At 40.6% G+C, this 16,330-nt stretch overlaps 1 protein-coding gene across 1 annotated transcript in view; it reads left to right on the top strand.

Annotated features, from left to right (window-relative positions):
- LOC117821488 (membrane-associated guanylate kinase, WW and PDZ domain-containing protein 1-like) overlaps positions 1-16,330 on the top strand; it is a 109,240-nt gene that overhangs the window by 56,326 nt on the left and 36,584 nt on the right. The window contains 2 exon segments of the mRNA XM_034695806.1: positions 11,478-11,597; positions 14,858-15,046. Of these exon segments, the coding sequence (XP_034551697.1) occupies positions 11,478-11,597; positions 14,858-15,046 (309 nt within the window).

The following is a 16,330-nucleotide window of genomic DNA, read 5'->3' as shown; positions in this document are numbered from 1 at the left end:
ATAAACTCTTGCCCTGGCATGCCAAAGCTAAAAAATGACTTCAGTTTAGGAAAGCCACTTCATAGGGATAAATACAGAGAGTTCCTACTGTATTTTTTGTTACAAAGGTCTGTGTTTAATGACTTGGGACAGTTCAGATGCTCCTGCAGGTTATGATCTATGTTCAGCAGCAGTGAGAGAGTGGCCCAGTATTCAGAGGAAAGATGTGGGTCATAGAGAGCAGTCCAACAGGCCACTTCAGGGACACGTCCCCTGCTCCGGAGCTTTTTATGAACTGCCAGCGAGGACAGAAACTGGCTTCCACAATCTGCTATTTATAGTCCACACTCTGAATACACTATATACTGTGCATTATGTGTTTACACACCCTTTCCCTCCTCTGTATTTGTGTCTCTATATGAGTCTGTTTGTTGTGGATGCTCACACCAGCATCCAGAGGTGTGTTTTGCTGTACATTTTTCTCTCTTGAAGACTCAACCTAGCTGACGGGGGTGAACAGTAGCCAGATATGCAGCAGTAATCTTTGGTTTGTACCTTAAGATTTGGCCCATTATAAATTGATAACTGCCCCTCCATTCACTATACAGTGTGGAAATTATAACACCTTTCAGACTACATTTCTAACCCTAATAGGACTTCTGATAGTTTATAAGTCATTAATATTCAGGTACAGAAAGTTACTTTTTTTTGGGTGCTTTCAAACCTTGGTTGTTTGGAGAAGTTGTTCCATAACAGGGTTCGTTGTGTGAACACAGCAATTGCACTCTGATTTGGAACAGGACAAACAAACAGAAATCGCCAAGAAGACGTGGTCTCGGCTTGCTTCTGATTAAACCCTGGAGTGGTTATTTTGCAATGCAGTCAACCCAGTAACCAGAACAAAGAGCTGCTTAGACTCATTACAGTAGTAGTAGTTAACTACTTATCAGAATCAGAATCAGAGATACTTTAGTCATCCCAGGGAGGGAAATTCGGGCATCACAGAGCTCTTATAAACAGTATGTAATAAAGTTAGATATTAATAGAAGAAGGAATTAAATAAGATATAAATACAAATAAAATTAATTCAAGATCAAATAAAAATATAATATAATATAATAAAATAAAGATAAAATAAAATTTAATCAAATGAAATAATATACAGAAGCGCTGGGAATGAAGGAGATATATACAATAATGTTAAAGTGGCAGGGATATTGCACAGTTATTGTACAGTTATTGCACGGAGTACAGGATATAGTTCAGTCATCAGAGGGAGGAGTTGTACAGTCTGATGGCCACAGGCAGGAACGACTTCCTGTGGTGTTCTGTGGTGCATTTAGGGGGAATGAGTCTCACACTGAATGTGCTCCTGTGTTCCACCAGCATGTTATAGAGAGGGTAGTGGATGTTGTCCATGATGGCGTGGAGCTTTGACAGAGTCCTAATAGATATAATACAGCTATGAGGTAATTTCTGTTACAATTGGTAGTTAATATAAGAACAGTTATAAGCTAACGTTGCTCATTGTCTCCATCCAGTTGAACATCAGCAGGGTAGCTACGCATAGCAGCATCAGAGGACTCAAAAACATCTAGGCTGCTGGTTCAACAACTGGTTTAGTTTTGGGAGTTTTGTCCAGCTCGTAGAAACCAACACAATTCGTCCTTCTCGTCTCTGGAACCTCCACTTTTGCCAAGCTCGTACCTATGTTATACAGCTGTTGACGTTTATTGGCCTTTTACCCAGCAGAGTGAAAGCCCCTCTAGTTCATGTGCTGACTCACAAGTTTGTAAACTTCTGTATTTTTGTAAATGGTGTCCAACATTTAAAAAATATGCCAATCAAGCACTTCTCACTGGTTCTTACTGTTGCTGTATGCTTCATATTTACCTTTATTAAATGACATTTTACAAAGAAAACGTAAAGACAATTGAAAAAATCATGTTGTACATCAGAAGCAACCCAAAGCCTCGAAATTGTGCCTAAAAAAAACAGTAGTTTGTTTCTTCTCTGTACAGCCTTCCGCCATCATTGAGTGGTGATGAAGAAGTTACATAGAGGAGCGCAGTGGTGTTCTAAATGTATCTTTAGTTATGATTAGAGAGCTGTGAGTGCAGCCACAAAATACAGCTGACGCCATGGGTGATTTTGCATTTTGGATGCTGAACACTGAAAACGCCAAACTGCATTTGTTTTCTTCAGAAAATAGGCGCTGCCAGCACAAAAAACGCTGATGATGGACACAGGCCCTAAATCTGCACAGACATTTTAATGATGCTTTATTGACTCAACAACATCTTGAATGAATTCAATGATAATAAACATATTTTAGTTTTTGTTTATTATTTATTTTCCATGAAGCAATTGTTAAAAGGCTGCTGGTTGAGCTGTGGTATGTTTTGAGTGCACTGGGAGATAGGTTAACCTGTTCAGGGAATGACACATAAGAGACCATGTTGATAACGTGACAAAGGGGAGGATAGGCCTGCACGGACTCCTTTATCCTTTTAGCCGTCGAGGATCAATACTGCACACTACGCACACACACGCACACACACACGCAAACACACGCAAACACACGCAAACACACGCATGCATGCACATACCCAGCTTCACCCTTGTAAGAGAGTGAGTGTGAGATACTTGGTAACACGATACCCAGACACCATGAAAGTGGAGATGTGAGAACCAGGACAAAGATGTGCTGCACAACTAGCCAGAGCTGCTTTTTGTGTGTGTGTGTGTGTGTGTGTGTGTGTGTGTGTGTGTGTGTGTGTGTGTGTGTGTGTGTGTGTGTGTGTGTGTGTGTGTGTGTGTGTGTGTGTGTGTGTGTGTGTGTGTGTGTGTGTGTGTGTGTGTGTGTGTGTGTGTGTGTGTGTGTGTTTGTAAAACAGCAAGAGTAGAGAATAAGGGAGAAAGTTAAGGCTGTTTGTGTCGTGAGGGATTCCATGTTCCCATTAGGTGATTGTCCGTGTCTCCCACCCCCCATTGTGTGTGTCATGTGTCTGTACTTGCAACATCCTCTCTCACTTTCTCCTTCTCTCACCTGCCGTCCAACCATTAAATAGATTCCTGCCTCTACCTTTCTTCCATGATTGGTGCTGTTTGTATGTACAAACTACTGCTGTGTCCACCCACTAAAACCTAAGAATATTTCCAAAAGCAGGAAGACGGAAATAGAGAACTTAAACTTCCCACTGAGAGTTGGAGATGAAAGAGGAGAGGGATTTAATGGTGACGTAGTGAGCCTGCATGGCACCAAAAAGGAGGCAATCCACAGAAGAGATGGTGGGAGGGACATACGATGCTAATGGGGGCATGCTAAGCGGACAGTGAGAATTCTATTCATTTGTTATACAATAAAAAGTAAAGGGTAACTGAGGGGAGCTGTAAGTATATAGCTGCTGATTTATTCTTTCCTTTTGAAGCATTATGCCACATTATGGATGCAGTCCAGCTGACTGACTTGTAACACGGCCTGCAACAGCTTAATACAGTCATAGAGATTAAAATGATTGTAACCTTGGCATAAACAGTATAGCACAATCTCTGACAGGAACAGATTTACATCATCACCATCATCATCGTCATAAAGAATATCAGGACGCTGTTATTTGAAAAGATAGCTGCATGAATGTTTGACAACAGTTGATCTGAAGGTATCGGGTTATAATTTGGTAACACAGAGGTTGGTATTATTATAAGAGAATATTGTAAGCTATTTGTAAATCAAATCAGACTGGTGCAGACAGCAGATATCTCAAAAAACATACTAAATCACATAAGACTTAATCTTGGGGAAGTTGTATCCACAGTTAAATTGTCTAAAGCCTTCCTATTTAGTTGCAGTTGTGTGGGTTTCTATATTTAGTGTTTTCCTTCCCCTGAAAGCAGTACCTCTGAGTTGGCAATGTTGGTCATTTGCTTTTGTCCAGACTAAAAAAAACTCATCAACCTGAAAGTTTTACTTCAAATGAGCGACACATTTCTTTGTTCCCAGCGGATGAACCACAGTGATTTTGATGATCCTTATATTTCACCTCTAGTTTCTTCCATGATGATGATATTTGTGGTTTTATGTGAGATTTCTTATCAAAAGTTGGATGTATTGCTATGAAATAGAGTGGTAATGTAGTTGTAACATTTAAGGAAAGAAGTGTGTTTATTTTGTGCTGAGACTCTGATGATGATTATCATCACTTGTCTTCTTCCTTGTACCTCATGAAAATCATTTCTTTATACCTTGAGATTAAACTAACAATCTATAACATGTTAAATAGTGAAGCCTTGATTTGTTACTTGGCAGCAAGTTGGTGGAAGAATTACTAGCAGGTTAGAGAAATTGTTAATTAACTATTTTTGTAGGCCCAAAATGCAAATCAAATATGATTGCACATCCACCTGCCTCTAGCCAGGGCTGTAGCTCCAGGTAAAGGCTGATTGTAAACAAGCACAGATGACGGATTGCGTCTTGTACCTCTTACCAGTATTTTGATATGCAAACATTGGGATATAACGTTGCATTGAGGCTGTTTCTGGTTAAACTGGCATAAGGTTACTTGACTGGAGCAATGCATGTAGTACAGGCATGTGGACAACCTTAACCTGCAAGGTGGATTGAAGGCTTATGCTGCTCGCCCTGCTAACACACATACAGCAAACATATTTGACATTGTTTACCTACAGATTTTTGTGATCTCGTGTTTAGTTTTGTGCTTACTTTTGAGTATTTTCTGAGTGTTGTCTTACCTTTAGTCCTATCAGCTATTCAGGATTTACATTCCTGTTTTAACAGCTCAGAAATGAGTCACTTCAGAACACCCCTAGTTTTTACCTGGGGCAGAATCAGGCTGCTTCAATCTTTATGCTCTGTTTAATTCGTAAGCCCTTAGCTTTAGCTTCATAGCCTTGGATATTAGAGTGGTATAGAGTGTTTAAGTCAGTGTAGATCATTAAACTCACTTGTCAAACAAATTAAAATATTTCTCAAAATACTGGACTATTCCTTTTAAGTGGAACAGATCCTAAACGTGTTTTTTTTTTATAGTCATTGGAATTAGCCGCTGTTAAATTTAACTGTGTTCCATGAAAACTGATGATGAAGCCTTTACTGTGAAATAGCTGAAAACCTTTAGTGTGAGAGTATTACTGTCAGTAAATCACACAAGAAGCAGTACAGTGAATATATTCTGAGACTGTAGAACTCTCAGGTTTAACCAAATGCAGTTCTGGTGTTCACATTTGGTGGATTTAAGACAAATACTTAAACCATCACTGAAGATGCTCCAAGCTCTGACTCCCCGTGGAGACTTCAGCCCGGGCTGAAGATTAGAATTTTGACTTTTCTGAGGAAGGAGCTTCTGTGAAGACTTCAGCCTCCCTGTAAGATGTGCATGACGTCTGATTGGTGTTTCTCTAACAAGCTGTCATAAAACAGCCTGGGACTCTCACTATTATATAAAGCTACCTCTCTGTGTGATGTGTTATTCATAAATGATACAGACGGTGTTGGTAGATGCAAGTAGTTGACATGAACCACTACTCTATATATTCAGCACAAAGATGCTGAAGTGGATAGAAATATACAACATCACTTTAACACCATTTGGAGACGTAGCTTACGTTACTGTACATCCTACACCCTCTGGAAATTGCTCATGGTGCTAAATATCTGAGGTTACCCTGCAGTTTTTAATGAAAGTGCTGAGCCATTCAAGTAAATGGTTTTGGAACGTGTGCAGCATCTTTTCAGTGAGGCACATTTAAGACAATGTTAAAATGCCATCAGTAAAAGCAATGTGTCATTTTCTTTATTGAATAATCATACCCACTGACACCATTAAACTTGAACTGCAGTGTGCAAAAGTGGCTTTTCAAGAGCAGATTTGAAGCGTGCAGAAGTCCACCAGGGCCTGTCATATTTGATTTTCTAACTGCACAACAAAGCACGAGGCAGAACACAGAGGGATTTATTCACAGCATTTCAAAGAAATATCACAGGTTCTGGAAGCAAGAAAGTCTGTCACTTGTGCTCAATAATCAGAATTATTTTAGAATTGTAAGACACTGGCTTTGTAATGCTACCAACTAACTCTGAGCCTTTATGAAAACTTTGTACTGGTTTTCTTATCTGTATAACTAGATTCAAAAGGTAAACAAATATTCCGTTTTTTTATACAGTCTGATTTGTTCATTGGATTAATAATGACACAACTTTCTCCTGAACAAAGCTTATTGTAATTTGCTTTTGGTGCCATTTTAAATCTAGAGATGTTTCAAAGTACGCTTGTGTTTTATTTCTCCATTCATGCATGCTCTGGCTGGTTTCTCACAGTGAGAGAATGGAGCCCATTGATGGCTGTCTGTGGAAGTTAGTTAATCAGGACCAGGGTCAGGACTGAGTAAGGCCGGGTCATTGTTTCTCTGGCCAGAGACAACAGAGACAATCACAGTGATAGTAAGGAGACGAGTCTAACCTCACTGCTGCTGTCACACACTGAGAGCAGTCTAACTGTCTTTTTTTGAGTCCAGCTTAATACAAGTTGTCAATTGTCTAATTGTAATTTTCTCCCAAGCTGTTTGACCATCAATATGCTCATTATCTCTTTGTTGTATAATATTTGCTGTGTAGTAGGCATGGAAATATAACAATATATGCCATGACACAATAGTAACGTGTCAACTGTCAAAGATTTGACATTTTTTAGCACCATCATAGCTCAGACTTTATCTCTACCTGTATTAAGCCAAATTGGATAGCAATGTGCTTAAGCGACTGTTTCCTTGGTCATGTAAATATGAAATCAAATTCTGACTAACCAACTGATGGGAGAACGCTCAGAAAACGGTCAAAGTTGAGCACAAGTTATTCATCATTGTTAAGTACAGTCAGCTGGTAAACAATGTCAGACTGGTTTACTGAGTGTGGCTAATGTTAGCAGACCCAGCACCACCAGCCTTCGGTCCTCCCTGCAGGTTAACATCCACGTGCCTGTGCTGGTTACTCATTTCTCTGGTTGAGTGGTCAAGTCACTATCCGAGCTTCAGCCTCAGACAGTGGCAGGTGGACACAACATATGACCTGCACTTCAGCTCTAATCTATGTTATTTGATTGGTTAAACTGACTAATAACTCGGGTGTTGACTAGCGAGGGCAAGCTGGTCAATACACATCCCAATATGGTGGACACCGTCCTAATGAAAATGATAGACTGTGAGATAGACAGTGCTGTTCTGGCTACTACAAGACAAATCTTTTGGATCTATTTTTGATATTTCACTTCCTTAATTTTTCAACTAAATACCATCAATGTTTTCAGGGCCTATGTTAACAGCGTCAGAGTCACCTTACCCCAACAACCTCAAACCGAAATTAAGAGACCGAACATTTACTGATTTTCTAAAATGAGTTGCAGATACGTGCTAATATTGATCACTTATTGATATTGTGTGTTATCTAAATAGACCCTGTCACTACTGACTGACTGACTACTACTAAAGTGACTATCATTTTGTATCTGTGAAGTTCAATCTGTTCCCATGGACATCTTGCTGTTTCTTGGATTTTCAGTAAGGACATTTGTGCATACCTGAATATTACTTTACCTGTTGTTCTGCTTATTTGCACGTAATGTACACACTTTGGTCTGGTGCTTTCACTGGCCATGATTGAAGAGATATGTATTCTTTGTATTTAGTTTTTTTTTTTTCTGTTCTTGCTCCAGTTTGCTGCAGTTGATAAGAGAAAGAGATAAGACACTCCTTTATTCATCCCACAAAGGGAAAATTCATGGAGTTACAGCAGCAAACAAGAAGGTGTACAGTACAATAATTACAAAGAATATATATATTAAAAATAAATAAATAAATAAATAAAAAAAAGTTGGAGTCTGCAATGGGTCCCCTCTGCATGGAAACACTGCAGCTTAGCATTTAGACATTAAACCACAATGAGCGGGCATCCTGGCGCTGACGTTTTAAAATACGTCAGAGTGGGCACGGATGATGGATTGCTCCAGTACATCAACAGTGACATGCTACTGTTCTGAAAATATTCCCTTTAAATTATGCAAGATTTCATAGAGATGCAGAGCACAAACAAGATCATGTTACATAACCCTGAAACCCAGAGTGTCAAACTTCTGGATTGAAAGTTTCCTTTTGAAAGAGTTGCAGAGTTCTCTGATGAATTGACTCCTCAACGTTGATGCAAAAGCACTCAAATAACCATGAAGGTTAAAAGAATAAGCTTTCAGAAAAATAATTGTTTTATGCTTAACATAATATGGTGATGTAACAGAAGATGAAAAGATTTGCGTTAATGAGGCAGTGTTTCGCCTTCAATATTCTGTAATATAGGCACACCAGAATTAGTCATCCTATCAGAGCCGTCCACTTTGGGGAATAGCCTGGAATAACAGCTCCCTTCCCCGCCCAGCAGACAGCGTCATTAGAGCACACTGAGCCTCAGAAACATCTCCCACCATGGGACCACCCAGCCTATGACTCAAACTCCCAGACAACCCTGCTTTCATCTCCTTCTGATCCACTGAGGTGCATACAAAGCAGCTCTGTGCTGACTGCTGCAAGCGGTCACTTAGATGATATATCTTTATTTTCACACGCGGCAATTGTTTTGTTGCTCAAATCTGTCTTTATGTCAACTACATTTTTCCTTTTCAATTTATATTGAATAGTAGTTTCAAAGAGCAGAAAGAAAAAGAGAACAAGTTGCTTTTTAGAGTGCAGTGCAGGTGCTGGACTGATGTAAAGGTTTGCTCATTATCAGGTGTTTGTGGGTAGGATGTATCCTGAGGGATGGAGTGTAAGCTTGCATATTGGAGTGACGCAGATAAACACTTGAACAAGAAAGAGTCTTGTGTTAGTATGAGCCGTCTCACCTGTTTAGTAGAGCACAGTCACAGATTGTAAGAGCTATATGAGGTTCTGTGTGCTGGTGGACCCATGAAAATGGGTAGTATCATGTTGTTTACAACAACTTGTGAAGGGTAAAACAAAAATGTTTTTAAGACATGCATGGTGCCTAGAAGATGAATCTAAATCACTTTGTTGGTCCCTTGATTTTAACCAAGGGTTTACACTTTCGGCTTTAAAGTATATTAAGTATTACTAAAATATTCCAACAGATATTGTATGGATTGCTTTAAAATCAATGTTTATATGCATGGTGTTCAGAGGATGAACCATAGTGACTTTGATGATGACCCCTTTACATTTACTACAGATCCACCAGTTAAAGGCTTTCCATGCTCTTTCATAATCTACTTAAGGTGTTGCAGATTTCAGAAATGTTGTCGTAAAAATTATGATTCAGAGGAATATTTTTGGTGATATGAATTTTGTGTGCAGTGAGCTGGTTGAATCTGGTCAAAGTTTTTACTTCGTCAAATTCTCAAGCAGCAATCTCAAGAGTTGAGAAATGAAGCCAGTGCCTAAGTCCCAAAAACTGCAGATATTTGTCACATTGTATCGGGAGAAAAGTTTAATTTCAATGCAGCTGTTAAGAGAATATAATGGGTAAGAGTTATACATACATTTGCATACAGTGGGGCACAGCTAAGGTGATGGACAGGCAGTACAGTAGCTGTTTTACCAGGAGGCTAAAACCCCATCTCAGCTCTACCTCTTTGCCCAAGTCTAGACCATAGACTGTATAAATTATGGACGTAGTATCCGTGACGTCACCCATCTGTTTCTGAAGCGCTGTTTGGAGGCCAATCATCGGCGGCAGCCATATTGCTGCTGTCGAGCAATTGTGACGTAAAGAGGCGGAGTTTGAGCCTCCTGGCCAACAGCTACAGTGTTCCTGCCTGTCAATCAAGTCAGCTGTGCCTCTCATTGGAAGACATCGCCCGTAAAGAGTGTGCCGATCGAAAAATGAACTATCCAGACTACACTCGTCTTTTGTACCATGCTGTAAACATGTTTATTTCTGCTGTAAAGATTTCCTTTTTTGAATTGGTGTGTATGTGGTTTCCGGTACTTCCTCAATGAACTGCAGTTTTTTACACTTCCACATTGGACTCATATTTTTAGACCGCAGGTTGCCGCTTGGTCTAGACTGAGAGAGTTCAGTTCAGTCAGCATTTCCAATAGGATGACTGTCATTACATCCATGTTTTATATATTAAGTGGTTTATCACTAAATACCTAAAAACCACTGATATTCCCATTAGCTTTAGTCTTAGGTTATTTTTAATTCTAATAAGTGTTAGCAGGCTTATGCACCAAATCCAGCTGTGCAAGCAGATAGCTTAAAGTACACATGTACATCCTCACAGACAAGCTAGCATTGCATTGTGCTCTGGGATTTCTTTCCCTGTGGAAAGTGAATTTACTTTTGTTACCACTTTGCTGTCACCCAGTTTGAGGTATTGCCTTACACACAGAAATGTGTCTAACTTGAGGATGATGTGAGAGTATATTGTGCCCCTGTGTGCGTATATCCATGTATACTTTGTGCATGTTTTCACTTCTGTCCTGATGACAGATGGGTTACAGCGTCCGTCAAACATCTGGCCTGTCGTCTCATCCTCTTTTTGTATAGACTGAAACACAATAGCCCCTGTTTCCATTGTCTAGTGTCAGCTTCCTCCAACAGAGGGTTCCTGCTACAAAGTAAAAACACCACAGACCACTAATCATTAACCCCAAAATGAGGGATCAGATCTGAGGCAGTGAGGTCAACAAGAGTTTCGAATATTGGGTTACCTTTTTAGCAGAATGTGAAATCAAAGAACTGATTAAGAATCTAAACAAACCTCTCATGTGTGATTCCTGCATTTCAATATCTCTCGTTTTGCCTGTTCTCAGGACTCGAAAGAATCCCTCCTCAGCCTGAAAAGCTTTCATTGTACTACTGTTACACCTAACAGGGCCCAAGAATGCAGAGAGCATTGGTGTTGAGCACTGCAGTCATAACAAGGACGAAACAGCTTTAACAATCAATACCAACTTAAGTAAAACAACTTTAACACTATTATCCTGGTGCGTTTTACCATTCCACACTCACCATAAAGAAAGTGATGGAATGATAACAGTATCAGTAACATTGCTTAAGGTGACCTTTATTTCATCTTCTGAGTTCGCAGGCAGAAGTTTCTCATGAGGCAGAGCGAAGACTTAGAGATGCCTTCCTAATATTCACAGCCACTCGCTAGTCACTTTGCTTTCAATCACTGCAGTGGATAACAATCACGGCCTCTTGATTTCAGAACTATATTATTTACTTTTGCTTTGGAAACTCTCTCTTATGGTTGGTCATCATCTTAAAATAAAATCTGAACAAACTTTGGGCCGTTGGCTGCATTTCAACGCTAATGAAAGGGTCCCTGAGTTTAAGATGCATATTGAAAGTCTTGCTGTGCCAGAAGGAAAAATATAATTTCACCTTCAGTTAGCTGTAAGAGCATGGTTTGAATTTTAACGAGATATTGGCAGCTGAGTAAAGTTTGTTTGTTTTGTCCTTCCCTCAGGTACAACCCGCCCCCCTCGAGACGGAGAGGTCCCCGGGGTGGACTACAACTTCCTGTCAGTGGAGGACTTCTTAGAGCTGGAGGAGAGTGGCACACTACTGGAAATAGGAACATATGACGGTGAGGATGATGATAATGATTGTAACTGGCACTGAATTGGCGTCATGATAGTGCAGGTATTCTGATTCTCCACAGAGATAGTGAGCATAGCACAGTAATCAACTTTTAGATAGTGCATGCATGATGAAGGGGGGGGGGGGGGGTCCAGGAGACAGCAGGTCACTCCACATCTGCCCCTCTCACTCTGATTAGGACACTGTTGTGCAGCGGTAAGTCTCATTCTGACACAAACCTGTGTGTGTAAACATGCGTGGGTGGATGTGTGTGTTTGTGCATCCTGGGTTTGTTTGCCAGGGCTAAGTCTTATTCCTGTGTGTGCGTGTGAGTGTGTGTGTTTGTAGATGTGTGTGTGTGTGTGTGTGTGTCAGATCGTGTGTATGCAGCCGGGAGAGAATGTTACGACATTAATCTGCTTGGCACCAGTTCTGCTCTGTGCTGGCACGTTCCTTCCTTTCACGCAGACAATGTCAAATACCTGTCCACAGGAGTCTGAGGCCATCCAGACAACCAGAGGCAGATTAAATTGTAACTGATTATTTTAATAGATATTTAATTATGTAGACATATTTATATAATATGTAACCCAAATAGATTTTCCTGCAGAGTGTGTGTTTTTATGAAATGTTGTCGATTTCATTTGCCAGCAATAAAAAGAAAGTGGGAGAAAATGAGATGAGCTGACGTGCATCAGCATGCGTGACTGTTTGTAACTGTTGAAAATGAAAAGTTTGTCATGTTGGAAATTTAGGTTACACACTATCTTTCTGAGAGTTACACAAGAAGATTACTCCCACTTACATGACAATACTGTGAATATGAAAATACAGCCAGATGGTGGTTAGCTTGTGAATAAAAGCCTGGATACAGCGGCTAACTGTAGCCTAGCTCTGAGCAAGGTAACATAAAGTGCCCAACAGCACCACTAAAGTTAAAAAGATGACAAATCATGTCATTTTATTTGAATTAACCAAACTTTTATGTTAGCCTGAAATATAATTCAGACACCCTTCATTTATCTGTTTTGTGGACAGCTTACCAGCTGCTAACTGTAGCCTATAATTAAACTAGACTACGATATATGAAACTCTCAGTAAGAAAACAAAGCAGCGTCTTTTTATAACTCCTTAAAATCAGAGAAAAAAAACATGTTTTCCTTTAGTAATCTGTACTAAAGGTGGCTAAAGGTTAGTTATCTGTTTGAAGGCTATGCTAACTGATTGCTAACTCCATCTTCATACTTCACGATTTGACTGGTAGAGGGATGTAGCTAACTAAAGACAGAACTTGGAGAGCTGTTTGAACTGTTATTAGTAGTGGTGCAACAGATCATTGTTGATCCGTGATCCGTACGGATGCCTCTCCATGGTTCGGCACGGACGTGGTCCGCGGATTGGTTGATGGTAAAAAAAAAAGTTGCGCGTGTTCACATGATGACCGCATGTTCAATCCACACTCACAACGCAGACAGGCTGTAACTGGGTCACTCAGAGTCCAATGCTGCAAGTGCAATTTTTAACTTTCACTTTTGTTTTTAGAGCAGTTCGCATATTGGCACTTTGCCAGCTGTAGGACCCTGGAATGCACAAAAACGGTGTTCCAAGTTTGCAGCTCAAAGAAAAGTGGACGGTGAAAATCAGTGATTGAAAGAAGAATTGAGTGAAACTTTTGGAGTTCCTCTGCTCCTTCACTTGCCATGCCATGGAATGCAGTGAATCTGGCCGGACTGGGCCTATAGATAGGATGCTTTGCACGTGCAGTACATTTTGAGTTGAATGTTGTTTTATTTAATGGGCAAACGTTTACAAGTGTTTTACAAAATAATAGGGGAAGAAAGTTATATTTGTCTTGTCTTCTTTTTTTTTTTATTTTTTGCTGATCCGAAAAATGATCCGATCCGTGACTCAAAACCGTGATCCGATCCAAACCGTGAGTTTTTTGATCCGCTGCACCCCTAGTTATGGGATTAGTTAGGGATGCACCGATCCTACTTTTTAGGTCCCAATACCAATATCGATACCTGGGCTTTGGTATCTGCCGAAACCGATACTAGCCGATTAGATCCTGCTCTTGATTTAACAATCTCTAATCCTTAGTGTCAGGATAGAACCAAGTTTTGGCAACTTCAGGCTTTTCTGACTTGATGGTGAACTGTACCTGGGTTCCAAGTGCTAAACCAGAGGCTGGAATCCCTTAATTTCAAGGATCCGGAACAATTAAATCATTTTTTTCACACTTTGAATCCATTAATAGAAGGCTTCTTTGCAATAGGCTGCTGCTCACGTAAACTTCCTCCTTTGTGCTCCCATTTTTTTTTCAGTGCGACTGCCATCTGTCGAAACATTACCGCTGCACATGTTGCAAGTTTCCGGCGGAGTTGTTAGTAAAAGTAGTATGGAATGCACCTAAACTGCAGAGCCTCTGTAGTTATCCTCCATCATGCTCCACCGGGCAAAATGCACAGACTGACTGGCGCTGATGACGTAGGAGACGTGTACATGGCTGTTGTTAACACAGAAAAGCATAGAACTGGGATGAATAGATCTACCAGATGGATCGGCACTATATATCGACCCCTTTTCCCCGATATCCAATCTAGCTTTTTGAGTCCGATCTAGCCGTTATCCGATACCAGGATCAGATCGGTGCATCCCTAACTGTTATGGTACGCTTTGCTTCTTGGTTGATAGCTTCATACTTAACCAACAGATTTAATGAAGCTTGTTCTTCTCATATACTCTATTCCTGCAAGAAAGCGAATAAAAAGTAGCCACAAAATGTTGTTCTTTAAATGTTGCCATCTCTTGGTGCATGCATCAGACATCAAGGGAGCCTGTTTCTGTCTTTATACAGAGAAAACATGGATACATGATTTATAATATGCCAGGGAACTCTTGATAAATTATTTGTTTGCCCCGCTGACTAAAACAGTTTCAGTCAGACAAAGCTGCTAAAACAGGCTGGCTGCTGTGAGCTGCTTCATTGTTTTTGCACAGTATGCTTTTAGCGTCCAGAGAATAACGCTCTTCAGCCTTAAAAACACAAATTAGAGCTGTTTTTTTTCCTACCAGCTGCTTTTTTTTTTCCACAAATTGTGGTCACATTGTGACCCAGCTTTATGTCTTTCCTTCTCAGTGTTAGATTAAGGAGGTTTCATAGATCCTGCCTTTTTTTATCCCCTGCTTCCTCCCTCTACACTTCTCCCTCTCCCTCCTTCTGTGTGTCTCTCTCTCAAGCATGCTAATGTCCTTCTTGTTGCCTAGGTAACTATTATGGGACCCCCAAGCCGCCCAGGCAGCCCACCATTGGGACAGTGATTCTCAGTGATGCAGGCTCTCAGCAGTCCACCCCGAAGCGCACCAAGTCCTACAATGACATGCAAAACGCCCGAGTAGTGCCTGCTGACGACGACGATGACGACCAGGCCTCGGAAATGAACAACAGTTTTACAGGTGAGACCGTCGCTGTGTGCCTGAAGTTTCCTTTTCCTGCAGCTTCCATTTCTCTGTGCCTGTGTGCTTTTCTCCATCTGCCATGTGTTAGTTCTGGAGTGGATGCTTGTTTAGGAGTGTCTGAGTGTGTTTCATGTGTGTGCAGATTAAGAATACAGAAGGAGGGAGCTGATGCGTGTATGTTTACCATCCTCTCCTCCCCTGTTGTATGGAGCAGGGTGTCTAGAGGTTACATCATGCCTTTGTGATGCCTATTTTTCTTTTGCTATGAGCCTCAAACACTGCCACCTGCCTGTGAGGAGGGGCAGGAAGTAGATTACAGGGAAACAGGCAACATTTATTGTAGGGATGCACCGATAATTCGGCTACCGAATTATCTTCTAAGCAAAGAATTGTCTTCTAAGCAAAGAGGTTGAGACGGACCACAGAGTGAAAACAATAAAGAGTACACTCTTAGAGTCTGTCAGCACATGTTTCACTGAGATCTATTCGGATCCTCTGCACTTCATCGCAACCATACTTGATCTGCATTATAAAGATCATTACTTTGATGTGGGAAAAATGTAGCGCGCACGAGAAATTAACCAGGCCGCGATGGATGCGGAGAACCCGCTTGGAGACAGAGAAGCGCACAGCGCAGGAGAAGGAGAACAGAGCGCAGAAAAAGGACTAGTCTCACTGAACCAGAAGAGGGGCATGCACCCTCGTTATCTAATATGTTCAATGAGATCCTTGATTTTAGTGAGGTTAGCACACAGTCATAGCCATAAATGCAATGCGACTAATAATTGGCATAATACTTTTTTTCGGTTTTTCGGTTTCGGCCAATAATTTTCATTTCGGTGCATCCCTAGTTTGTTGTTGTCTCTCCATGTTTCACATTTTCTCTTACCTGTTTTCTATAGCTTAGCTCTTTACATTATTTCTTGCATGTTCATTCATAAAGTGTTATTGCAATGCCCCATGAGATAACAGTATTTTCTTGCTATACATTTCTTTGCCTATTTCAGTTAAAATTTCATCTGCCTGGTAATAACTTTGGCCTTATACTTAGAAATTAATGAAACCGATCCAGTTATGATATTTTTGACCTAAAGCCTTGCTGTTTCCTCAGTCCTTTGAGCTCTTTCTTTCTTTTCAAGCTCTAGAATTTGTGTGTTTTTAATTCCTCTATCAGTGCTGTATCTATGCCCTCTCTGTGTCCCTCTGCCTGCCTGCCAGAGTGTTGAATTAGCATTTGATCAACCCTGAAAGGCCCACGGAAGTGCTGGCAAACACTGGACC

Source organism: Notolabrus celidotus, chromosome 11 (genome assembly GCF_009762535.1).
Source record: "Notolabrus celidotus isolate fNotCel1 chromosome 11, fNotCel1.pri, whole genome shotgun sequence".
Taxonomy (NCBI): Eukaryota; Metazoa; Chordata; class Actinopteri; order Labriformes; family Labridae; genus Notolabrus; species Notolabrus celidotus.
This window is presented reverse-complemented; position numbering and strand designations above follow the sequence as displayed.